Source organism: Leptonotus elevatus, chromosome 20 (genome assembly GCF_054856555.1).
Source record: "Leptonotus elevatus isolate MCC_2025b chromosome 20, RoL_Lele_1.0, whole genome shotgun sequence".
Taxonomy (NCBI): domain Eukaryota; kingdom Metazoa; phylum Chordata; class Actinopteri; order Syngnathiformes; family Syngnathidae; genus Leptonotus; species Leptonotus elevatus.
In genome coordinates this window covers 5,644,552-5,668,303 of record NC_141258.1, presented here as the reverse complement: position 1 = coordinate 5,668,303, position 23,752 = coordinate 5,644,552, and the positions used below count along the sequence as shown (strand labels likewise).

Below are 23,752 nucleotides of genomic sequence, written 5' to 3'. Positions count from 1 at the left end.
AAACTAAAAAAGCACACAACAAGCACTTATTTCTGTTTATGTTTTTATGTTAACTTGTAACATTTCATTAAAAAGTCAGATAAAACTCAGTAAGCATGTGTGAGAACCAAGGAGCTTGTTTCCACGACACTAAATCCACAATCTGACCTGCACATGTTCAAAAACATATATTGCATTGTTATGGTGCTTGGAAAGAATTGGAAAGATAAAAAACAAACAAAAAAAAAAACACATTTCAAACATATTGATACATACAAGGAGTGGGCGTGCTTATTTAAAATGCCTGACTGGATTTGAAAAACAAAAGCCTTTGGCACATGACAACCATAACATTTTACTGTAGTGCTAATCAAATGTGCTAAATGTTTTAAGTGAAGGAATGTTTCAGGTGTCATATGTGTGTGCGTGTGTGTGTGTTGTCTGCACAACATCCAAGCAAACAGAAGCGCAAATACTAAAAGCGGTCATTGGTATCAAAACATAAACATGCCCCTGTACATCAACCGAAAAATAAATATGAATTTTTTATTTTATTATTATTTTTTTAAACAGGAAAAAATAGGAGTATTAATCCCTAGTGGAACTTTATGACACGTTATTCTGTGGTCAACCTCGGCGAATATATAAACCCACGTAGTAAAAACATCACTTATACCAGATTCCCTCAACTGAGCCGTCTTAGATTTGATTGGCTTATTTATTTCTCCTCAACACGAGAAACATGTCCAGACTTCCCTCAATCTCGTCACAATTTGGTGAAACGTCTTCCCCTTTCAAGGATCCCCTTTCTTTTCTCGTCTACAGGTTTTTCTTGACCCCGGGCCGGCTCTCCTCGCTTTTGCCGGGCTCTTTCTGGCCGGGGCTCATCAGCTCCAGCAGGTCGTGCAAGGCTTTTGCGATGTGAGCGCCGAACTTATGGGCGCCCTTGAAGTGACACACACACACAAAAAAAAAAAAAAAAAAAAGGGCAACTTTTATCATCCGCCTTAAAAGTGTGGATCTCACGCGAGGACGCGAACTCACGGTGTCGGGACAGGAGTGCTTGCAGGAGATGTGGAAGTTGATCAGGCTCTCTCCCACGATGTAGTACGACACTCCGTAACCGTCGTCGGCCACCTGAAAAAGGCAAATGGAAAAACTCACATCTTGATGAACTACTCGCAAATGCTAAGTTCCCAAAAGTAGCACTGACCGGACCAAAGCCTCCGCCGCAGGAAATGTATTCTGGGTGGTTCACAAAGTCAAACAGCTCCACCTGCTGGATGGATGTTTGACTGGTGGACAGCCTCCAGGGCTCTGACAACACCTGAAAGGATCAACAAGACTTTGGGATCTGTACGGTTGAGGAAGCAGATTGCAATGAGCAAAAAAAAAAGAAAAAAAGAGCTGCTTCTTTTAGTTTATTGATACAGTAATTTCACAGTAAGTTAATCATAAAGTTATTTGAAATATCTTACACTGTTAAAGAAGTGTGAAAAATTGAATTTGTGTTGAGGTGATTTTCTGCCTCTAGGTGGCATTAGTGTTTCATGTTGGACATTTGTGAGGCTTTTTTTTTTTGTAAATTAGAACAAGTGACAGTCACTAACCCCCACAAATACATATATGTTTATGACATTTATTATTGCTAAATTGTTTTGGAGTGGCTCCTTTGCACAACGTACGTCAAATAAAGCAAGAACGTTTTTTACATCAATTGGATTTACATTTTTAATTCTTCTGCACATCGGCATTTAAGGCCTTCATTTGAGCAAAATCAATTTATGGACCTGTAATGCTTTTTAAATGGGATCTTTGTGCAGTTTGTCACTTTTTTTTTTATTTTTTTAACTCGTGACTGCCACCTCTGGCCCAAAGCGCAACTGCAACATCTGTGTCAGGCTCGTGCATAGTGCGCGTGCGAGTACGTGCACGATCTTAAAGCGACAGCCACAATTGACAAATGAAGTAAGAAAAACTCCGCCCCTTCCCTCCCCAAAGAAACTGTGGCGTGTGAGGGTCCGCACACTATTATAAAGGGAAGATAAAAGCTGATAGGTGCAGTCAGAGTAAAACAGTCAGGGCTCTTCGTACTCATCTGGGCATTGGTGGAGCATGCATGATATATAATAAAAATTTTTTTTTACCTCTTTCAAGAAAGGCGACTCCACTCCGAGATACTGGGACACGACGTAGAGGCAAAAGAGGTGTCTGTCGATGCCGCCGCCGGTCATCGCCATGCGGCAAAGGTTCTGGTGCTTTTCCGATGCGGCGCGAAACAAACGCCTGCAAACGTCTGCTGACTGGCGGAGAGAAAGAGCAATTTTGAGTTGCATTAAAAACAGGGCTGAACGTTTACGATCTCACCTCTCCGCCCACAAGCGCTTTGACAAAGGCACTGCTCTCATTGCTGCAGGAGCGAATCGTCTCGGTCCTGCCTTCCCTGAACAGACGGGTCATGGAGGCCTCGTAGGTCAGGCAAAACGTTTTGCGATTCTGGAACATCATGACAAGAATCGCTTTGTAGCACACGTAACCCGCGGGGGTCCCCGAGACCCGTCGAGATTGCGGGGTGTTCCTTTACCCTGAAGTAGGCCAACTGAAGAGCCACCTGGATGAAGGCGTCCGGACCGACTCGGCACTTCTTGATCTTTCCCTTGCCGAAGTCTCGGAAAGAGATCACGTGGAAGTCGATGTCGTCGGCCAAGGCTTGGGCTACTGCCAGGGACTGAGAGATCTGCTCCTCGCACTGTGACATGCACATAAATATACAGGGGTCAACATTTGTTTTTTTATTCATCTACTACAAATATTGTATCGTCGTTTGTATACAGTATCTATGGCAGTAACTGAGTGACATCCAGAGTGAGAGCCAGAACCATTCAATTCTCCTCCACTAGAGGGCATAAAGTACAACGTATTCCCCTTTCTACTTCTATTTACTTGTTGCCATTCATACAACAGCATAATAGCTTTGTGTCAGACTCGCTCTCATTTCGGAGGCGGGGCAAACCTGAGAATGAACCAATGAGCGGACATGACGTCAGAAAAGCAACTCGGTGAAGTTTTTTTTAATATATTTTTTTTAAAGTAAAAATCCAAACATGGCTACTAGCCGAAGAGAGACAGTAGTGAATGACTTATGTCATTGTTGCAGGAAAAACTTGAAGAGTGACGTCACGCAAATAGACGAATTTGATTGGCCGGCGCCGAATCGCTGTCTATGGATGCCTCTCCAGACCCATTTCTTTTTCAAGAAAGTGGGTATGGCTTGCCAGACTAGGAGTTATGTGCCAGACCTAAATGCGAAGATATAGAGACCTTCATAAAACTTTTATAACAATAAATTAAGACATAACATAATACTCCCACATGCCGCAATGAATACTTTTACATCCAGATTAACTCATTCACTGCCATTGACGGCTATAGACGTCAAAAATTAATTTGAACTATTTCTATTAGTTTAAAAAAAATTCTACTTTTGTTAACAAGAGGATGAAAACCTATATTTTTAATTGTACATTTAGAACAGATATAAAATGTGTGATTACTTGTGAGTTAACTAGTGAAGTCATGTGATTAATTACAATTAAAAATTGTAATCGCCTGACGCCCCGAATTTTTCATCATCTTTAAGTCGCGTCAGGCGATTCATTAATTTTAATTAATCACACATTTTATATCTGTATTTCTAAATAAAAATTTTAGGTTTTCATACTCGTTAACAAAAGTGAAAAAAACCGTTAAACTAATAGAAATAGTTCAAATGATTTTTTGACGTTTTTAGATTATAGAATACATTGTAAACACATTTCAAAACCAAAGAAACCCCTGATAGATGAACTGCAAAATATTGTGGGATTATGTAAAAGCCCAACTAACCTCTGGAGGAATTTTCCAGGTGAGCTTCTGAGGTTCTGCGAGTGAAGGATCCACATCACCTTTGCAGTGACCTTCGCTGTTGTAACCGAGCTGGAAAGAGTCGGTGGCCAGGACGTACTGAAAAGACAGAAAAAAATAATAATTTCCCCAAAATTGTTGACATTCGGATCCATTGACGAGCAAGCGGCTCTTGGATGCTCCCGCGCTCACCTCCCACAGGTGCGCGATCACCGGCGCGTCGGCCCACGAGTGCTCCGCGTTGATCCCGTTCTTACCGTTCTTGAAGATGACCACTGAGAAAGACTTATCGAACCACCTGTGCGACAGAGAAAAGTTGGATGTTGTGAGGGGAAGAAACAACCCATAGGCCATTTGCATGTTATGTATACAAAAACTACAAAGTGGCGGATACAACATGGTTGCGCGTGCATAGTTGACTTTGGACTCCAACTACCTGTCGTAACATTTCCCGTGCAACAAGGATTTCGCGTAGCGATCCATAGTCCCCGACGGGTCGTCTCCCATCATGCCCTGCTCGTCGTCATCAAGGGCCACAAAGAACGCGGCTTTCTCGATGCAGTCCAGCGAGCGCTTGTTGATCCCGCTGCTGAAGTACTTGCTCCTGGCTTGCGCCCACGGAATTCTAGGTTGAAAAGCGACATTTGAAAGGAAAAATCGCGTTTGTCTTTGAGCTCAAAATAAAAGAGCAGTTGCTTGTCAGACAGACCTGTCGCCGGCGGTCAAGGCGCCAAGTTTGGCTTCTCCCGTGCAGGGCGGCGAAGCGTCGTCGAGGATCCTCTGAATCTGGAATTCGATCTCCCTGGGGGAGAGCAGGCGGCCCGCCTGGTAGACCCTGAGCCGAAAGTAGCGCCCTCTGTGGTATACGGCGACATAGTCGCTGTCCTGCCAGTGCTGCACGGTGTCTTCAAGGGGGGAAAAGCGGAAATGCGTTCTGTTTCTTGCATGCGTCATATGCAGCTCACTATCTTGAGAGGTGTTGCTTGCTTTTATTCAGCATTGTTGACGTTGAACATTCCGCATGGCTGGTTTGATTCAGCACACGCAGCTTTGGTGTGAATGAGCATCCCGCAGAAAAACGGCTGCAGTTTGCCAAAGCCACAAAGTGATTCAATTTACAGGGAACTCGCCTGCATCCAAATATGAAAGGCCAGTCGGGGGATTTCCCAGTAGAACTACAGCATATGTGAGAGAGAAGTCTACAAGAGGAAAGGGGAGGAGCACTGGGCCCGAGTTGAAAGGATGCAATTTGCACTTTGGGTTTCAAATGACATTTAAATAACAAAAAGTGAAAGTGAAATATGCGGTCCATTTTTAGCTATCCACTAAAGTGACACAAGGTTATAACTATACTCGTTAGGGGTCGTGTTCTACATCAGGGTATCTGCAGGTGTTAGCAAATCGAATTTAATGCTTTTTAATGGCATTTTTTAATGCAACTACGTCATAATGCAGATACACACGCACACATATACATACTCACAGTTTAAATATTACGGCTGTCAGTCGATTACAATTTGATTGAATGCAGGATTTCCGTAGTTAACTTGTACAATGTACAATATTTTTTTTTCTCAAGTATTTCACTTTTTTTTTTTAACATGCAAGTGGACAAATATGGTTATCACTGTTACAGTAATTTTATAGTAACTCATTTATTTGAATTTTAAAAAGTATACTTAATAGTTAAAAGGAGTGTGAAACATTGAGTTAAATTTGTGTTGTGGTAATTTTCTGCCACTAGGGGGCATTCGTGTTTCACGATAGACGTTGGTGACAGGAACAGCACATTTTTTCTTTTTCAATTCAGAACAACTGGTATACAATATGGAACAAGAAGCAACTCTTGGGACTCCAGGCCATTTTGTTCATTGTAAATTACAACTCGTCACCAGTCGCCGTAAATGCATATTTCTTAACACATTTATAATTACTATATTATGTCATAGAAACTTCTTTGCACAACATTGTAGGTGAAATAAAGCATTAACGAACAATGTTCTTACATCAATTGTATATAAATGTCTCTCGACATCGTATGCAATGTTGTTGTTTTTTAAGGCCTTCATTTGAGCAAAATCTATCTAATGCGTTTTAATCGCCTGCAGAAACCCTGTAAATCTAAAGCACTAAAATGAGAAACGATCCGGCTTGATAAAAAAAGTATAAACGCTACCTGTTAGCGTTCCGGGGATTCGACACGTGTCAAACATCCTCTCAAACTGATAGGAACAGCAAGGAACTGCAGACCTCAACAACCACTGAGTCGGAAGAAGAAGAAGAAGAAGAAGAAGAAGTGCGCACGGCAGCAACGCCAGTGAGAAAAAAAGATAGAAAACTCAAGAGAATGGAATGGAGAAAGAAACCGAGGGAAGATGAGAGAAGGTGACGTGTGGGCAGATAAGAAAACAGACGTTAGTTATTTAAGACAACGGCCTGACAGAGGTCAACGGGTCGAAAGGCGACAGGTGAGGGATGACAAGACTCACACACAACTTGAAATGCTAATTTTTTTCCCCCCCGACTTGAGCATTGTGGATCCAACATCTGGACAAGAGGCCATTTTGAGGGGATGTTGACACAAATATGTGTGCGTGTGTGTGTGTCCATGTCTGTCTCTTTACCCGTCTCCTCTCCAGGAGTGCGTGTGGTGTTGAACATCCTCTCACACTGAGCCGCACATAGAGGAATGACAGTGCCAGGTACGCGACTCTGAGGGGTGAGGAAGGGGGTGGGGGGTGGGGGGGGGGCAAAGGGAAGACATTTGCAATGAAGGAGTTGGAGGGTGGGGAATGAAGGGGGTAAAAAGAAATACAGTAAAATGGGGGGCGGGGGAGGAAAACGAGCATGATATGAGAACACGAGGGTCTTTGCATACGCATGAAAACAAAAAAAATAAGGACATGCACATTACATGCAATAAAACTCCACAGATGATTACAAAAACAGATATAACCCCCCCCCCCCCACCCGGATTGCATTCAAAACGAATCACAGTTCGCGTTGGCGCCACTCTTGTTGCCTTGGCGACAAGAGTGGCTAAACTCACAGGTTTGAGCTCTTCTCTGTTGAGCTTGCGGCGGTACAGGAGCATTGCGTGGATGGTGTTACCGGCTCTGGCTGCCTGGATAGGTGTGGGGGTCACGTACAGGAAGTCCTTGGGGGGGGTGAGACAGGAAGTTAGGAGATTCACACAAACTTTATGACAGTTGTGGTTAATACAAAAACGAGGGATGTTCGATACCACTTTTCAGATCAATACTAGTACGAAAACTCAATTCTTGAGTAGTCACCGATACAAAAATACAAAATACAAAAAACGACAGATACTTTCAACGAAAAACCTATATATATGAAGTGAAATATATTTGCATCAAAAGGGTAATAAATACCATGCCGTAATAGTTACTGTTGACCATAATGGGGCTCCTTCCTCGCAAATAGACGTATTCCTCCCACCAGTCGCTGACCTAAAAGATATTAAAAAACATTACAGTGAGGAAGCTGATAATATAGCCTGGCCGTGGCCTGCTGAGTCAGCATAAATAATTGATCACAGAAACTCTCAAAAGGCATACATTGTTAACGACATTTTCCAAAGTGGAAGTAGATTAACTGTGGTTACTCACGTAGTTGGAAGCCCAGAGAGATTTGAGTTTGAGGTACCACTGCAGGCGATTTCCAAGGCGGCTCTCAAATTCGCCGGCCAGCATGGTCATACGCTCGTACCGGGTGTCGTCCATCAGCGGACGCACGGACTCCAAAAACTGAACAGGAAAAACAGGCCAGAGAGAGTCATCGATTCGCGTTGAGGTAATTTTCTGCCACTAAGTGGCATTAGTGTTTCATGCTGGACACTAGACTAGATAGAATTTGTATTTGTAACATGAAGCAACTCGTAGACTCCACATTTATTATTGCTAAACTGTATTTCAATTTGTAACGCTTAATTAAGGCTTTTCATGACCGGCAAAGACCCCGTTTTTTTTTTTTTTAAACCGGCACAACTGACACCTAAAATGATAACAAAGCGATCTAAAGCCAGCCACCATTTCCTGTGCGTCACATGGCAACGTACCCCCTTGAGTGTGTCCTTGATGGCTGGCACGGGCAGGTTTGGCAATGAGCCCTGGTAACTGTAGAGCAGAGGCTTTCTGCCAGAGAAGATGCGCACCAGTGCCTGGCATATGGACACAAGTATGTGGTTAATAAAAAAAAAAAATAAAAAAAATGAAATTAAAGATACAAAAAGCACAGAAAATGGAGGAAACCAGCACTGACCACCCAGACTTTAGTGGTGGTGGACATCTTCCCGTGCTGCTCGAAGATCCAGCGGTGGTACGAGAGGAGCTGCTTGAGGCACAGGCGCATGGTGAAGATGAGCAGGAGCCACAATAAAGTACTGAAGAGCACCGCCGATACCACCGTCTGACACTGGGTGCTCATGGATTGGCTGTGAGAGGAGCAGAAACTGTTATTAAAGGAACATTTCATGATCCGAATCATCTACGATGGCAGGTGAGTGTGTTATTTCCTTACCTGACTGGCAGGTGCTCTTGTATCTTGGCTATGAGTCCCATGGAGGGGTCGGAGCGAGTGTACATGGTGGCCAGGATGGCGATGACCACGAAGAGCCAGGAGGACGGGCTGGCGGGATACACGCCTGTGATCACGCTGTTCTACTCGTCGGGGGGGGGGGGGGGGGGGGGGGAGACGACAGATTGATTGTTAATCCGATTCCATCCGCTTTTGGTGTCCACGGTTACAATATTTACATAATGAATAAATTACAATGTTTTCCAAATGTACTTTATGCGTGTATGATGGACATGAGCTGCAAAGTCGGAGTATAATATACACTCTTGGGTAAGTATGAGATGCAGTGTCATTTATTTATATTCTATTCGCAGAGGTAAGGCAATTGAAAACATATTTAAAACAATATTGCAGTTTTTCCATTTGTGGCAGGAGTCTCAAACATTTTGGGTCCAGGGACTAGTTTACAAAGGAACATAAACATGTGCACCCCTAAATGCTATAATAAAGTTGCCTATTTTCAAGGGGGGAACAATTATTGTGTCCCTATATGTAAGTATGCGCTTTTTCCACAATGATGCAACATAATAACTTACTGCATTTATATTTTGTTTTTTTAATCCCTTCAGACTCTCATTTTTTCTTTTTTTTTAAACTAATTTGGACTCTTTTTCCACATAAGAACAACAGGGGGAAAATTGGGGTTATCTCAATAGTATGGCTGTAACGTGTTGTAAACTCACCAAGCTTAAATGGAACATTTTTAACATGATCCTCATGCAAATCAACTTGCGATTGTGATTGGTTAGCGAGGATCCAATCGTGAACCAGAAGTGTTGACATCGTCCATATTATGCATTTTTATTGGTTTGATGTCACGCCCACTCCCTGCAATCCATCTATGGGTCCGAGGGGGCTAAGGCTAGCATAACCGGCTGCTTCATTGATTGACCGTGTCCACAAATGACAGAATGAATGTAAGAGTTCATATTTAGCACAAAGGTTTTATTTACTCTTCTACTCATTAACTTCTGCAGCCAGTAAGCCGGCGCGGCATGAATGACGATGACCTGCGGCGAGGCGAAAAATACCTTGAGTCGAATGATACGCTTCTTCCAGGAGCGGAGGCCCGAGCGGTAGATCTCGGTGAGGGCCTGATGGGACAGCTGCAGATCGATGCCCTCCGGGGTGACGGTGAACTGGAAGGCTACTGCCTGGTGGGCTTCCGCCATGATGACTGTGCACTGAAGAAGAGAGGAGGTTTAGGGCGAAGCTTCTGACAGCGATCACGCCGTGCCCTGGATCGCGACGCATGCAAATTTGACAGACAGAACAATAAACAAGGAGAAAAATGCGATCAGGGCTGAAGGCTGCAAGGTTGATGGTGACTTATCAATGATGTTATTGATTCTCAGTGGGTGAGGGTCTACCAGTCTTACAGGGTGGGAGTACTTTTGCAAGATCGGTCGGGCAACATAAAAGCCATAATATGCACTGCTGATTTTATTAACGACTCATTTCAAATGCAAAGCCAGCTTACTTGAGCTCCATCTAAAAAATGCTGACTGGCTGATGTTATTGTTATTTTCTGTATTGAACTCAGTTTCACCTCACGAATGGGATGGATTCATGTCCATAAATAGGCTATGACATCACTTCAAGCCCTGAGGTCCTGTTCCCATCAGGCAGCACCATAGCAAAAAGCTGTTTTTGGTTTATATACATTTTATCATGGGTTGAGATTAAATGAAGTCCAACTCCAAAAAAGATATCGTGGCGTACGTCCCTTCCTCAAGCACAATACAGAGTCAAACATCAGCGGTTACCACAAACATGATTGATTTTTATCCTGACTGCTCATCTTATGATCAAGTGATAAGAATTAGTGTTTTCATGTAATGGTTATAGGCCTTTAATTTTTTCAAACCCCAGAACAGTCATAAGATCGAACGAAGTACAGTACACACTTTTTTATAGAACAGTTTTTTGTTTAGTTTTTTTTTTTGTGCTCTAACGTCTTTAGGTGTGGCATAAGGAAAAAATTATTTTATAGGTGAGAACACTCCCTCTTTTGTTTGAGCAAATAAAACTACTGACAACCCTTGTGGCCTCCTCTGACATGATCATTACTTACGTTTGTGACAAGAATTTTGTCAGAAATATTATTTTATTCGCACGCTCTGGATACATTTGCAAAAATTTACATGCAAAAAACACAAATGATAAAAAAATAAAATCTTAACAACTCATTTAAAATTTTCTAAATGTGAAATTACAAAATCTGAGGTTCTATTGCATTACAGACAGGACTGCTTCTTTTTATATAATAATAATTCCTCCCAGGCCTACATATATATTTCTGTCCTCTGATTGGGAGTCTGTCTTATCTTGTTAAAGCTAATTTCAACAAACTATTCTTAGCAATCAGCACAAATTAATACTTAAAAAAAATAATTCTTAGATAAATACTATAATTAAATTGAACTGCTCCAGATGATGTTATATTGCATAATTTGTGACAAGATAGTGTTGGCATTAAGCTCCAAGTGGATTACGTGTAAATTCCCACTACATATATATTTATAGGCCCAAGTACCAAATGCACCCGCCCGTCACTGGTATGCAACCACTGTGCTACTTACTACTTAAATGTGTACCAAATAAAGATAATAGGTCAGCTCAAATGGAAAACACGAGTAGACCCCATTAGATTAATAATTTCTTTTTGTCCGTACATTTAAATGGGTCTCCACCTTTGCAGCAATCTTATGATTGAATCCAACGACACACAAAAACCTAAAAAGTTTGAAGTGAAGAATGAGTGACGTAGCAGAGCGAGTAGTGGCGATTTTGTGGGATTTCATAATGTTGCTGCTGGCCAACACTTTTTGAACGGCAAACATACGAAAATATGTTTATTTGCAGGTATGTTGTGCAAATTTCACACAGGCTTTAAATACGTTACTAACGAAAAGACATTTGACGTTAGCTAAAAGCTAGTTCCTGTTTTGCGCTGTGCTTTCCCTTCTTCCTCTCCATACGGACATTTCTATTTCCTCAACATTTCTATTGATGTATTTTACGAGGAATTGGTCAGAATGTAAGTGAGCTAAATGGAGAAAAACTGTGATCGTCATCGGTCAACGCCGAGTCCATTTGAAATGGAACTAGCCCCAGTACTGTGTAATGATAGCCACAGTCGTCACGTCAGCCTTACAGTAACACATTTATGACCACGCTTCGTGTTGTCATACCTTTTGGTCTTTACGGGGTAGAAAAGCGGAAACGCTGGATCAAATATTTCACTTAGAACATCGACAAAAGCCGTCGGTGTATCACAGTAGTCCAGTCGGCCCTCCTCGGCTGCAAACTGTACAACAGAACAGTTTGGACCTGATGATGCCTTCAAGAACTATCGGAAATGTCGACATCGTGTTATGGGTTAGTGAGTTCACTGTTGCCGGAGCCTCAAGTATCCTATACAACTACTTTATGTTTTTATGCTACTTACATAAGTGATCATTTTCAAATGTAAACACTGGCAGGTTTGTAGAAATATTGAAAAGTCATTATCGTGGCAAGTTTCTTCACATAATTCAATATCATTATTTATTAATAAATATACAAACATTATTAATAGCATTTCGAGCAATTCTTGTTATCGCAGATTCAGAAGTGTGTATCTAACTGGTCGCCCTGAGCATTAATCAGTAACGAAGTAGCGCTCAGCTTCAAAAAGGTTGGTGACCCCTGGGTTAATTACCTTCTGCCACCTAGCGGAAGAACATTTAACTGTTCCGCCTGTCACACGTCACTGGCATTGTTGAACAGAAAAGTACCTCAGAAATTAAATGACACACTAGTTTTCATGTAACACTCACCTGGCTTCGATGTAGGCAACAGTTCCCACCTTAGTGACAGTGTGAGTCTGTTGTGTCTTCTGTCTCTATGTGCCCTGTTAACTGGTGAACAGTCTCGGGTGTACTCTGCCTTTACCAAAAAAATCAGCTTGAATAACACTGAACAGGATAAGCAGTACAAAACGCATACATGGATAGACCCCAGAAATGATAGTAGCCACATACACAGATTTAGGGTTTATTATTGTAACCATAACAATAAGGTGGATCTCTCTTTATTTTGACCATCAATTCAATTATAATTGTACTTTTTTTTTTTTTTTTTAAATCACAGGCAATAGTTATAATAGTGCACTTTTTATATTTAAATTATGATACAGACATTTCTTTTTTTTTAACACCTTAGTCTACTGACCCTTATGTATGGAGAATAGTTTACAATCTTGGCCACAGTTGGGTCGATGACGTGATGAACGTGACGTGTAGAAGAGAAAGATGAATTGGATGACGGTGAGCAATCATAAAGTGAGTGCGCACATTGATGCGAACGACGGTTTCTCGCGTGCTGATGAAGGCTACACAACATGTGAGCGGCGGACAAACGGGTCAAAGAACGAAGGGAGGGAGGGGGGGATTAATCAAAAGATGGAGCAAATTGGCAAGTGTGAAGGGCAAAATGACATGCCTGTTAAGGTTCGGTTACGTTCCTACCGATTTGTCACACACACACAGGCTCTGTCTTAAAAGTTCAATCAGCTCATTGTTACTCTGCCATCGACCAATCTCCCACGCATACCAGTGGTAAGCGTGATGAATTAAATATCAGATAAACAAGTATTACTCTGTACTACTTTTAGCGTTTTAAAAAGTGCTAAAAGTAACGTATGGATGAGTTCAAGCAAATGGCGCAAATAAGCTAATACATGGCTGTATAATTAAATAAATATGTAAACAAAAACCTATTAGCACTCTGTTGGTCAACATCCTGCACATTTGTTGCATATTGTGCTGCATGGAAGACTGGTGATGTGAATCAGCTAGTCTATTAAGAGTACTTGAATAATACGACATGAAATGTGTGAGGGGGGGGCAGGATGAGAGACAATTTGCGTACTTCCCCTTTTAAAAAGTCCAGGTCAACCAGGAATGTGACATAGTGAGAAGTGAAATCATGAACAAGTGGATTTTGTGTGTCTGTCTTATAGGAATAGTCTGGCGACAGCAAAGAGAAAAAGTTTGACAAGATGAGGAGGCTTCGGTCTGAAGCTCCGCAGGCCAGGAATGTCATTTTTCAATGTGGGACAAACAGCTGTGATGAGGACATATTCACACATAGCTTTTTTTTTCTTTTCTCTCTCCATAGAGTAATGTTCATATTTCTGTTGAAATCAAAAAATAATTTCCCTCAGAGTAACAGGAGTCCAAATGCATTAGTTCGTCTTGTCTCTGAAGAGAAATGAAAATTAAGAGGCATAGCTTCCTCTTCCCCAGCACTGCCGCGTGGGCAGTCCTTGCTATCGCTGCACGTCCTCAAAGGAAATAAATAACAACCAAATAAAAAAATAAAATTTCACATTCACTTACATAGCTTACTTTGTTGGTTTTCTTTGAGTCAGGGTAGGACGCTGCCTTTCTGAGAAGATCAGGACCTTTTTTGCTCAGCTCGCGCCTGCTCAGTGAGGAGGACGCTTTCAGGTTTCATGTGCCACTGACATACACGATGTCTTTTCAGTCGTTACAGACTACTAGTACTCGCGTGTCACCCTGAGAGTGACATGAACACGCACTGGTTAATTTTCATTCTAATCAGGAGAGCCGTCACAACGCGCCTAATTCTTTTTGGTATCAGATGCTGTAGCACAATGCTTATGGTAGACGAGCTATCGGGTCTTGTCAGCATCCTTTAGCAGGCTGATTTGCTAACTGGCATGCACATTAGCACTTCAAAAATTCCTAGTTTTGAGTTTTGAGAAGCTGTATCTACGGCGGGATACCAAACTACTCATTCGCATGTTTTCATTAAAGGGCGATTCCGTCGCTCTCATCGAAGGGTTGAAATCCGGGTCATCCGAAGGTTCAAGACAATTGTTAAAAACAAAAGCATGATGGGGGAAGGCTCAATTCTTGCTATTATCAAAGCACCTCCGACTTAGTCGAGGAAGGAGCTCGTGGTTTGCAGGGATGCTTGAAGATGAAGTCAAAAGAGTGTGGATGTCGCTCAGGCATCCCCCGGCGCCGTTTTTCCCGTTCTAACCTACGGTTGCGATTGGGTTCCGTTGGTGGACAGCAGTCGGGTTCTCTCCTTTGCCGAGCCTCTGCGCTGCAGAACTCCCCCGCTGCCTCCGATGCCGCCGCCATCTGCTCGGTCGCCCCACTCGCACCTGTCGCCCCCACCCTCTGAGCGCCTGGAATTTTGGCGGGTGGGGGTCCTGTGGGGTCGGCCGTTCTTCTCGTCTGGGAAGGGATCAGGAGACGAGAATGGGGAAAGTCACTCTTACGCGAGACTTTCGGTGATGGGAGAGAATTGCATTTTAGGGATGTTTAAGGGGATAATAAAAATCCAAAGATGAACATGACAACATGGGCAAAAAACAAGTCGGCGTATTAGGGTATAAATATATACATATTTTCAAAGAGGGCTGTAAAATTTTGAAAAAAACCTCACAAATTTATGAGAAAAATTTTGAATATTTGCAACATTATAAAAAGACAAAATTGCAAGAAAAAAACGTATACATTTATGATTAATTTTTTTTTATATAAAATGGCAAATGTTCAAGAAAAAACAAAAAAAATTACGAAGAAAAACTCGCATATTTGTGATATAAAATAGCAAATTTGCAAGAAAAAAACTCACAAATTTATGAGAAAAAAACTCAAATATTTGCGACATTATAAAATGCCTAATTTGTGAGGAAAAAACTCACAAATTTATGAGAGAAAAAAACTCGAATAGTCACATTATAAAATGGCAAATTTGCAAGAAAAAACTCACAAATCTACAAGAAATATAGTCAAATTAAATATCGCAATTCCACATAACACGCCCACAAAATGTCACTTATATCTTGGTAGGGACCCTTCTACAATTACTACCATTAAGTATCTTACCTAATACAGAATGTGGGGAGTTTGTATGGTGCAGAAGCATACTGAATATGTATATATGTACTGTTACACCTCAAGTATAATTTAAGATGCATGCCTGTCAAAATAATGATATTTTTCAAATAAAAGGCAAGTCCAACATGTAATGTTTATGATGGAATTACGCACCTACGGTAGTGACGTAACCCCAAAATTATAAATCAGAACATGCTGTAGTCTACCACTAACCAGTGCTCAAAGTTATTAGTACAGTAACAAATTAAGTGAAAAACAGTATCTAGTGCCATAACTGTGTCATGTGACTACACATTTATATGCCACTGCGCTTAACAGTTCACCGAACAGAACACACCTACCTTCGTAATCTTCGTAACCCTCACCCCCTGTGCGTTTTTTTTCCCCTTTTCTATCTGTCCGCAACATCAATCCCAATCTTACCAGATAGGGCTTGCACCAGGGGTTGATCATGGGAGCTGAGAAGCTGGGCTTGAATCGTCTCCACCACTCGTCTGAACCTGCGACTCGGACCTGAGGATGCATGACGCATCATATTACCATGACCCACGTCCTCAAATAACGCCCGTTGCAATTAATTGCAGATGCATTTCCCGCATCAACAGATGGACGCAGCGTTTCGTATTTTTGTATAACGTACCCGATATGAGGGTGAACGTCACGCTGTAGATTCCCGTTTCCCTCCTGCCGTCCCTCTCGGTCCTCTCCCTGTCCCGCTCCCTCTCGCCCTCGGAGAAGGCAATATCCACCTGGAACTTGACGGGCTTCTGGAAGACGGAAGGGCCGCCGGAGGACTTGTATTCGGCCCTGAAGCTTGTCTGGGAGATGACGCTGTGACTGAGCGACGGGATCTGCGCGGCGGGAAGACAGAGAAGAAGCAGAGAGACCGACAGACTTACGAGGCGGGAGAGGCACGGGGAGGCCGACGTGAGTGCGGGGGAAGGACAAAAGGTGAGGGCGAGGGTGAGGACAAGAAAGAAAGAGAGTGAGCCACAGGCAAAAAAGCAAAAAAAGTGATTCATCAATGTGCCACCAGTGAGCATAACCGAAATAAAAGAGGACATAGAGATAACGACAGAAATGAAGTACGTACATCAAGAGAGTGAATGCGAGTTTGAACATGTGACCTGGAAACAAGCCCGTTGACCTTCGAGATGCATGGCAGACCGAGCGCAGCAGGTACTTACAGACAGGAAGGCGTGGACGATGTCGGCTTTGACAGAACTCAGAGGTTTGTCTCGGATCACCACAAAGATCTGCTCCTCTTTCTCCAGGCCGATGAAGTTCCCAAACCAGGACTTCTTAGCCAGCCTGCCGGAAGCGGACATTGAAGAGGGGCGAACTTTTCGGAGTGCATGGAACTTTTTTCTTAATGCGCAAATGATGACTTACTCAGGGCTGGATTCTGGCGTTAAACTGGACATGTCCTCTGATGTTGGAACTAAAAGAGACAACTACTAAGTAAATACGGTGGCTATTCTTTTTCTCCCTACATTCGATGGATGAACTCAATTTGACATCCTACCTTGTGCAGATATCGGCGCTGTTATGTGAACATCAACATCAACAGCGACTCACCTTGCAGTTTGCGACGATGGAACCGAGGCGAGCCCAACAAGTTGTTCTTAAAAGAATTGAGGCGAGTCCTCCAGTGGGCGGAGCTGCTGGCCGCAATCCCGCTTCCCCCTCCGGGGCTGGAGGGCGGGGTGAGCGACAGAGAGCCCACCCCGCCCCCTCCCTCTGCCCGCGAGGAGGATGAGGACGAGGAGGAGGAGGGCGGGGTGGAGGAAGGGTGGTGGGGGTGGTGGACAGGGGTGCCCAAGGGCGTGGGCAACGGAGAGCCCTGGGGAGTGACCTGCGGCACAGAGTGGGCAGAGTTTGGGTACAAGCTCTTAGTCACGGACTTTAGGACAGAGGACGAAGGGAAGAAGAAACGGGGAATGGGTGAGAGCAGCGGAGAAGGGGAGGGCGAGCGGGAGGATGGGTTGTGCAGAGGCAGGGATTTGATGGGCTGGAGGTGAAGCCGTTCGGCGGCGGGTCCCTTGGTGGGCAGGGTCTGGGTCTTTGGATGGGGGGGGGCTTTGGGTTTGTCGTGAGCCCGTGCTGAGCGAGGTGTCGTGGCGCTTCCCTGTTTGGGCTCCTTTGTTTGAGGGGTAGCGGCAGCCGAGGTGACGTCTGATTGGCTGAAAGTGAAAATGGGGCTTTGATAGGACTGGGGAGCGGGGGTTTTTTTTTGGGGTGGGGTGGGGGGGGGGGGCGTAAATGGAAAACAAGAAAGAGAAGGGATGGAACATGGAGAAAGAAGGATGGAAATGAATATCATGCTTCATGACAAAAGATTGCATCTTGTGAGTCGTGAACATGTCCAGTGAAAGCCAACATACGTGTGCCGAAACAGTCAGAACTTGTAGCGAACGTTAAATACGTGACAAGACACCAAAGTGCAATGATTCCTCTACTTTCCTCAATATCGATTATTGCGCACGCACGTCGCCCATGCAGGATGTGGAAGAGAAGTGACGTGAGGACAGTAAAGAAGTGAAAATGTCACACAAACCTGCCGCGTAAGGTTTACTCGGAGGAGCTTGATTTTGTGGTCATGTTAAAAAAAAAAATGATTAGAGGAGATGGATAAAAAGGATGTTTCTGGGAGTTATGACTGGTGGTTTGATATCTCATAGCACATCTTGGCATTTACCACAAAACACACCAATTGAATATTATTTTTTTGCCCGTAAAACAAATGAACTGTCGACTTTAATAACAAATAATTACAATGAGCAAATTATACCAATACAAGTCATAAATTTAATCTGTTATCGTGTAACTAAAGCAGCAACGGCTGTGTCTTACCCTGGGACTGCTGAGAGGGCTGGAGGAGAGGCCGGTGGAAGCCCCGCTCACCGAGCGAGACCTGGGAAATGTCAACGTCGGATAAAATTTCACTCATCAACATTATCACCGCAGTGCACAAATAAATGAGTTTGATTTTATTATACCTCTGGCTGTGTGCGGCGTCCAGAGCCCGGCGAGGAGGCGTGGGAGAGCCCTGTTCCGTGACGCTCAGCACCTCCAGGCTTTTCCTCTCCGGGCGGCAGCGACCGTGGCGCGTCAGCATGGGCGAGTCCACGCGCTTTCGAGGAGGATCTGCACATCGCCCGTCGGAAATTTAGGGAGTTACAAAAAGGATCTGTGCTTCCATTAAGCACTGATCGATCGATGTTTATGTTTGAAGCAGAAGCTTCAACTGCAGGCTCCCTCGAGTGAAGCTACGCTGCCACCTAATGACTGACCGGCGTCATTGCGTTGAGGCAAGTCCTCGTCCTCGTAGCTGGGGTAGCGCTCTTTCCTGTCCAGCAGTAGGTAATAAATCATCTTTTCCTGGTTTTCTCTGTGGAGCATGAAATGAACACAAGGAACAAAGTGGAAATGAAAATGTAGAAAGGACCAGAAAGCCCAAAATCAAATGTCAAAGCGTGACTTTTAGCATATTTTGAAGACAGCCATTTTGACTCAAAGACACAAATAGCAGCACCACCAATTGTGCCAGCACTTTCAATGTACAACCTGAAAAGATTTTTAATACCAGCGGCGTCTTCTTTCCCACTTTTTGGAACAGCCGCCTGACTCCAAACGGTCATTTATGGCCTCGCCTGTTTCTATCCAAGTCGACGGCTTCTTTTTATTAGCTATTATGTCGGACCGCTTGGCAGTCAGCGTTTTCTTGTGCCGGCTTGAAGCGCGTACTTCTCTTCATCTATAAAAATTCCTTAATCCTATAGAACATGACTGGAAATTAAAACCACAAATTAGCGAGATAGCTGGCGCTTGTAAACAATTCACCCTAGAATGGAATCGACCATAAACTCTGAGTTACGACCTTGGCTAAAGTCCATTGTAAAAAAAAAGAAAAAAAAGTGGTCTTAATGAAAACCAACTTATCAGTTTGGACCAGACCAAAGAAAAGCCAGTTGATTCCATTTGTCCCTGTGCCACACAAACCAAAAAGCATCCTAAAACAATTCATAAGGTCAGATTGGATTTAAAAAAAAAGACACATTTGTCATTTTAGGAGTAAGGGAAAGAAAGGCTTACTCTTCACATTGCAAATCACGTGTAAGCTTGACGCGATCCCTAAAACAGCCCAGTGAGTGCATGCTGTCCAACACATCCGGGTCCAGCTCAGTCAGGGATATGATTTGCCTCACACACACTCTTCTGGGGGGAGGCTGCTCAGGACAAGGCTCGTTACGGCCACCCCTGGACACACGCACACGCACACACACACACACAACGTATACTGTATATTATAAATGTGACTAAATATGATGTAGCATCGTACTCCACAAATGAGTGACGATATACTCACAGATACCAGGCATGTTTCTGAATGGTGTCCAGCTGTAGGACAGACAAAAATGAAAGGAAATTTAATGAGCTTTATTTCTTACTTATTCAACTTTATAGTCATTATCCAAATACAGTAAAAAAAAAAATTAATAATAATTTTTTTTAAGTGTGCCAGAAAACATGTGGTTTTACATTGGAAAAATCTCATAGCAGTAAAGTTAAATTGAATAATTGTAGTACTAATGATTGGAACTGAAAAGACATCAAGCTCATCATCAGTCATATCGTCGACTATTCAAGAGTTGAGTACTAGCACTGGTATCGGTCTGAATAAAGTGCTGTCAAACATCCCGTGTGGGAGTCAATGGGTACGTCTCACTACAGCACTTGAGTCCATATAGCAAATGCGCAGCACGTGAATGCCGGTGTGAGCTCCGCCTCGTACCGTGAGCCGCTTTTCGGGGTTGACATCAATCATGCCCTTGAGCAGGGACTGGCAGTCGGGGGGGATGAAGTGTGGCATGTGGAAGACGCCGCTCTTCACTTTTTCCAGGAGCTGGCGTAAATTGTCATGGTCGAACGGCAGGGCGCCCTGGCGAAGAAAGAGGGCGTATAAAAAAAACAAATGGTCAATAACAAGGGCAAAAAAGTCATCATCCTAGTCAAACTTAATTACTTACCACCAGCAGCGCAAAAAGAATGACCCCACAGCTCCATACATCTGCTCTCCTTCCATCATACTTCTCCCCCTTCCAAAGACAGAATCCCATATGTTCCAGAAAAATCAACATTTACTGGCTCATGTAGCGAAAATGTGTAAATATGATGAAATGCGGCCACTTTACCCGTATGACTTCCGGGCACGCGTAATGCGGTGATCTGAAACGAGAAGATAATCATGTTACATGCATTTCTTACGATTGACGGTTTCAAGGTCTCTGCGGTGAAGCAGTGGGAATTTTTTTTTTTTTTTTAAACATATGATGTGTTTGTGGGCAACACACGGGGCACTCACCCGCAGCTGGTCTCTAACAGGCTGTCGCCCACCTGGAGTGATGCCATGCCAAAGTCAGCGATACGGATGTTGTTCTTCTCATCCAGCAGCAGGTTCTCAGGCTTCAGGTCTCTGTGGCTGCATCAATGCATAAGTGATGATCATAAAATGCTTCCCAATGTATTTATGGGTGCGTAATTTTAAACAAGCCCTAATGAATTATTATTCAATTTACTCATATATATGTATACAGTATAGCTACCGTACTTCCTCATACAGTAGCCAGGACAGTGGCCAGGAGGCCGTTTATCTACTCAACTGCAGTGATACCAGGCATTTATAGATAAGATATCCACAAATAAATAATAGAACATTATCTTATTTCGCTCCCTGTGCATTTTTAAGCCCTTATATAGGTGTGGTGTTTTTAACTTTTATGTGCACATTTATTTTAATTGAATCATTATTTAAGTACTGCACCCCCCCCCCCATATTTTATAATATTGAAGCAGTGTTAATATTCAAATTATGTATAATGTTACAGTGGCTTAATATAATATATCATCAAACAGAGCCTTTTTTTAAGTGGCACATAATGTAAAAAAAAAATGCATTATAGTATTTTCATGTGCATATTTTTTACTCAAGTAGACAACGCACCCACTTTTTATCGAATGCATCTTACAGGACGCTGTCAGAGGAAATACAGCATAAATGATCAACTGTACAAATGACTCAAACCAAAGGCTGCAAGAATGAGCGCTTGGATGTAAGAACCAACCAGATGGAGTGACTGTGGCAGAAATCCAAGGCAGAAATGATCTGCCTGAAAAACTTCCTGGCTTCTTTGGGAGTCAGACGGCCTTTCTTTACCAGGTAGTCGAAGAGCTCTCCTCCTGACACATGCTCCAATACCAGGTATCTGTAGATGAACAGAGATCTGGCCTCAACAGCTAAAAATAAATAAATAAAAATGGTACACCTTTGCACACTAATGAGAGCTAATACAAGAGCTTGATGGAAAAAAAAATGCCCTCAAAAAAGTGAAAGTAAAGAGAAGCCAAAATTCCAGTAACAACTCACATTGTTTAATTAATGCCTCTCAGTATCATTAACTCGTACCTATTGTAAATCTCGTTTTTTTATAAGCGGATGTGCGGTGGGAACTCACAGGTACTTGTTATTCTCGTATACATCATGCAGCTTCAATACGTGCGGGTGCTCGATGAGTTTGAGGATGGCGATCTCCCTCTCAACCTGTTTCGGGCAGAGGCAAAACAACAGCCGTGAGTTGAAAATGAACTGTACAACTGTATAGTACAGTATAATATTGAAGTCAAATCGGGAAATCAAAATATTAGAACCAGGTCTAAATACCGTATGCTGCAGTGCGGTTTTGCACCACTTAAAAAAATTACACTACTCAACTTGCTTGCAAATTGTGTGTTTTTTTTTTTTATATGAGCAGATGTTTTGATATAGCTGAACACCCAGTAACAGTTTTGAAATTCATTAGTGTACCTTCATTAACACAGACTCGGACAGCTTCTCCCTGTTAACAATTTTGATGGCGACCTTCTGACCAGTGATGCAGTGGATGCCGAGCTTGACCAGTCCTAAAAGAGGAGGCAGAGAGGAATACTTTTTTGTGAAGCTAATTCTACAACGAATTATGATGTGAACATTTTCATTTTCTACTCACCTGTCTGTCCCTTTCCCAGCGTTTTTTCCAGCCGATAGGGCCCAACATATTGAGCGGACTGACTCAAAGACAGTTCTTTACTCATACTGCTCTTACTTGAGGAACACTAGACTACACGTACTGCGATTATTGCAATTACTGTAATATTATACAGTTTATCCAGATGTTATTGTGGCATAAACAGCACTCGCATTTGAAAATACTCAGCACACGGGGAGGGAAGTCAGTGAAAGCCTCCATTTAAACCTGACTAGTTAGTAATTCCTCGTCGTTTTTCTGCTTTACGAAAAAAGCTCAGTAGTGATTGAAAAAAAGCAATAAACATGACAAACGGATAAATTCAAACAGAGACTTTAGCTTATTTGCATAATAAACATCTTCTCACATTTGACTGTAGTTTTATAACGGTTAGTCAAAGAGAGGTGTTTTTTTTGTTGTTGTTGTTGTTGTTTAAATGCAGTGTGAATTTGAATGTTATTTCTCTCCCTGTCAGGCCTCACAGGTGCACCGACATGCTAAATGTAGCCTCGCCGCCTCTCTCTCCCACACAGCAGCGAGGCTAGCTTGTAGCTTTAGCTTCGGCGCCTTCACCCAGCGGCCGCCCTGTCAAAATAAGCCCCGCCGCCTCGACTTGTCGGCCACCGAGAAACGCTTGTAACACTGCTCCGACGGACGCCTCATTCTCTCGACGGGTGGATGGAGCGCGTAGCCGGCGTAAAAACAAGCTTTCCGGTGTCGTCTCCGAAGTCCTTCCTTCCTTCCTTCCTTCCTTCCGCCTGTCCTCCCTTCGCCCAGCGCTCGGCTCTACATCCCTGCGAGGAGGCAGCCGATATCACAGCAGCATCTTTTCCAAAGCAGGTGCACAAAAAAAAAAAAAGACAAGTATCCCCTTGTTTAGCGCTACCTCACCCCCCCCGGTTCCTTCTTTAGCTGTCGGTGGTAGTTGGCGCAGGGTTTCTAGGCCGGGTTGTATTACACTCCCTTTGGTTTTCTTGCCGTAAATCGATATTTTTTTTCTCTCTCTCGCTCCCTCTCCTCTTCCTTCGCATCACTCGCATCAGCATCCGGGTCCTTCTGCATCCTCGCGCCTCGCCTCCTCCCGCATCCAGGCTATAAACAGCCGCCACGGGCGGCCAATGGGAAGACGATGCTGAGGTGTTGCACATCTGCTAAGAGTGACAATGCAAAAAAAAAATTAAATTAAATAACACGGTGGATATAAAAAGTGTACACACCCCTGTTCAAACGCCAGGTTTTTGTGATATTAGAAAAGTCAGAGCAATGTTTCTTTTTTTTCTACCATTT

The 23,752-nt window shown here is 43.2% G+C and overlaps 2 protein-coding genes and 1 long non-coding RNA gene across 12 annotated transcripts in view; 1 reads left to right on the top strand and 2 right to left on the bottom strand.

The window, feature by feature from the left end:
* Positions 1-23: 23 nt before the first annotated feature.
* LOC147156604 (carnitine O-palmitoyltransferase 1, liver isoform) lies at positions 24-11,840 on the bottom strand. 2 transcript variants are annotated; one of them, XM_086064960.1, is made up of 19 exons: positions 11,673-11,840; positions 9,510-9,662; positions 8,422-8,561; positions 8,164-8,335; positions 7,961-8,062; positions 7,512-7,649; positions 7,275-7,352; positions 6,932-7,039; positions 6,507-6,594; positions 4,592-4,787; positions 4,319-4,507; positions 4,075-4,180; positions 3,865-3,981; positions 2,564-2,728; positions 2,347-2,475; positions 2,127-2,282; positions 1,193-1,306; positions 1,024-1,116; positions 24-924 (listed from the first exon to the last, which is right to left on the bottom strand). In XM_086064960.1, the coding sequence occupies exons 2-19, from the start codon at positions 9,648-9,650 to the stop codon at positions 799-801; spliced, it is 2,358 nt and encodes a 785-aa protein (XP_085921086.1). In that variant the 5' UTR covers positions 9,651-9,662; positions 11,673-11,840; the 3' UTR covers positions 24-798. The 2 variants fall into 2 exon arrangements, with proteins under 2 accessions (XP_085921086.1, XP_085921087.1); XM_086064961.1 differs by lacking the exon at positions 6,507-6,594 and adding an exon at positions 6,059-6,143 and having other exon boundaries at positions 11,673-11,830.
* LOC147156603 (uncharacterized) lies at positions 11,683-13,861 on the top strand. The gene is made up of 2 exons (XR_015091802.1): positions 11,683-11,859; positions 13,484-13,861. It is a non-coding gene; the product is annotated as an uncharacterized LOC147156603 (long non-coding RNA).
* brsk1a (BR serine/threonine kinase 1a) overlaps positions 12,503-23,752 on the bottom strand; it is a 15,829-nt gene continuing 4,579 nt past the window's right edge. For 3 of the 9 annotated variants that reach the window (XM_086064953.1, XM_086064951.1, XM_086064952.1), the window contains 19 exons: positions 22,448-23,613; positions 22,267-22,361; positions 21,917-22,002; positions 21,527-21,667; positions 20,767-20,883; positions 20,597-20,630; positions 20,432-20,500; positions 20,197-20,343; positions 19,771-19,802; positions 19,497-19,661; positions 18,695-18,792; positions 18,401-18,548; positions 18,255-18,315; positions 16,980-17,613; positions 16,794-16,842; positions 16,589-16,712; positions 16,042-16,252; positions 15,828-15,914; positions 12,503-14,747 (listed from right to left, as the gene is read on the bottom strand). In XM_086064953.1, the coding sequence (XP_085921079.1) occupies positions 14,533-14,747; positions 15,828-15,914; positions 16,042-16,252; positions 16,589-16,712; positions 16,794-16,842; positions 16,980-17,613; positions 18,255-18,315; positions 18,401-18,548; positions 18,695-18,792; positions 19,497-19,661; positions 19,771-19,802; positions 20,197-20,343; positions 20,432-20,500; positions 20,597-20,630; positions 20,767-20,883; positions 21,527-21,667; positions 21,917-22,002; positions 22,267-22,361; positions 22,448-22,532 (2,598 nt within the window). In that variant the 5' untranslated portion in view covers positions 22,533-23,613 and the 3' untranslated portion in view covers positions 12,503-14,532. Of the gene's footprint in view, positions 14,748-15,824; positions 15,915-16,041; positions 16,296-16,588; positions 16,713-16,793; positions 16,843-16,979; positions 17,614-17,958; positions 17,986-18,254; positions 18,316-18,400; positions 18,549-18,694; positions 18,793-19,496; positions 19,662-19,770; positions 19,803-20,196; positions 20,344-20,431; positions 20,501-20,596; positions 20,631-20,766; positions 20,884-21,526; positions 21,668-21,916; positions 22,003-22,266; positions 22,362-22,447; positions 23,614-23,752 lie in introns of all 9 variants that reach the window. The other 6 variants (XM_086064954.1, XM_086064956.1, XM_086064959.1 and 3 more) reach the window with 6 other exon arrangements.

What these genes read in the sequence shown, in the direction of transcription:
- LOC147156604 (XM_086064960.1), bottom strand. Translation starts at nt 9,650, where the DNA reads ATGGCGGAAGCCCACCAGGCAGTAGCCTTCCAGTTCACCGTCACCCCG. An exon ending in CTCTCTGGGCTTCCAACTAC is followed by an intron (nt 7,353 to 7,511) that starts GTGAGTAACCAC and finishes AATATCTTTTAG; the next exon opens with GTCAGCGACTGGTGGGAGGA. An exon ending in AAGCGCTTGTGGGCGGAGAG is followed by an intron (nt 2,283 to 2,346) that starts GTGAGATCGTAA and finishes TCTCTCCGCCAG; the next exon opens with TCAGCAGACGTTTGCAGGCG.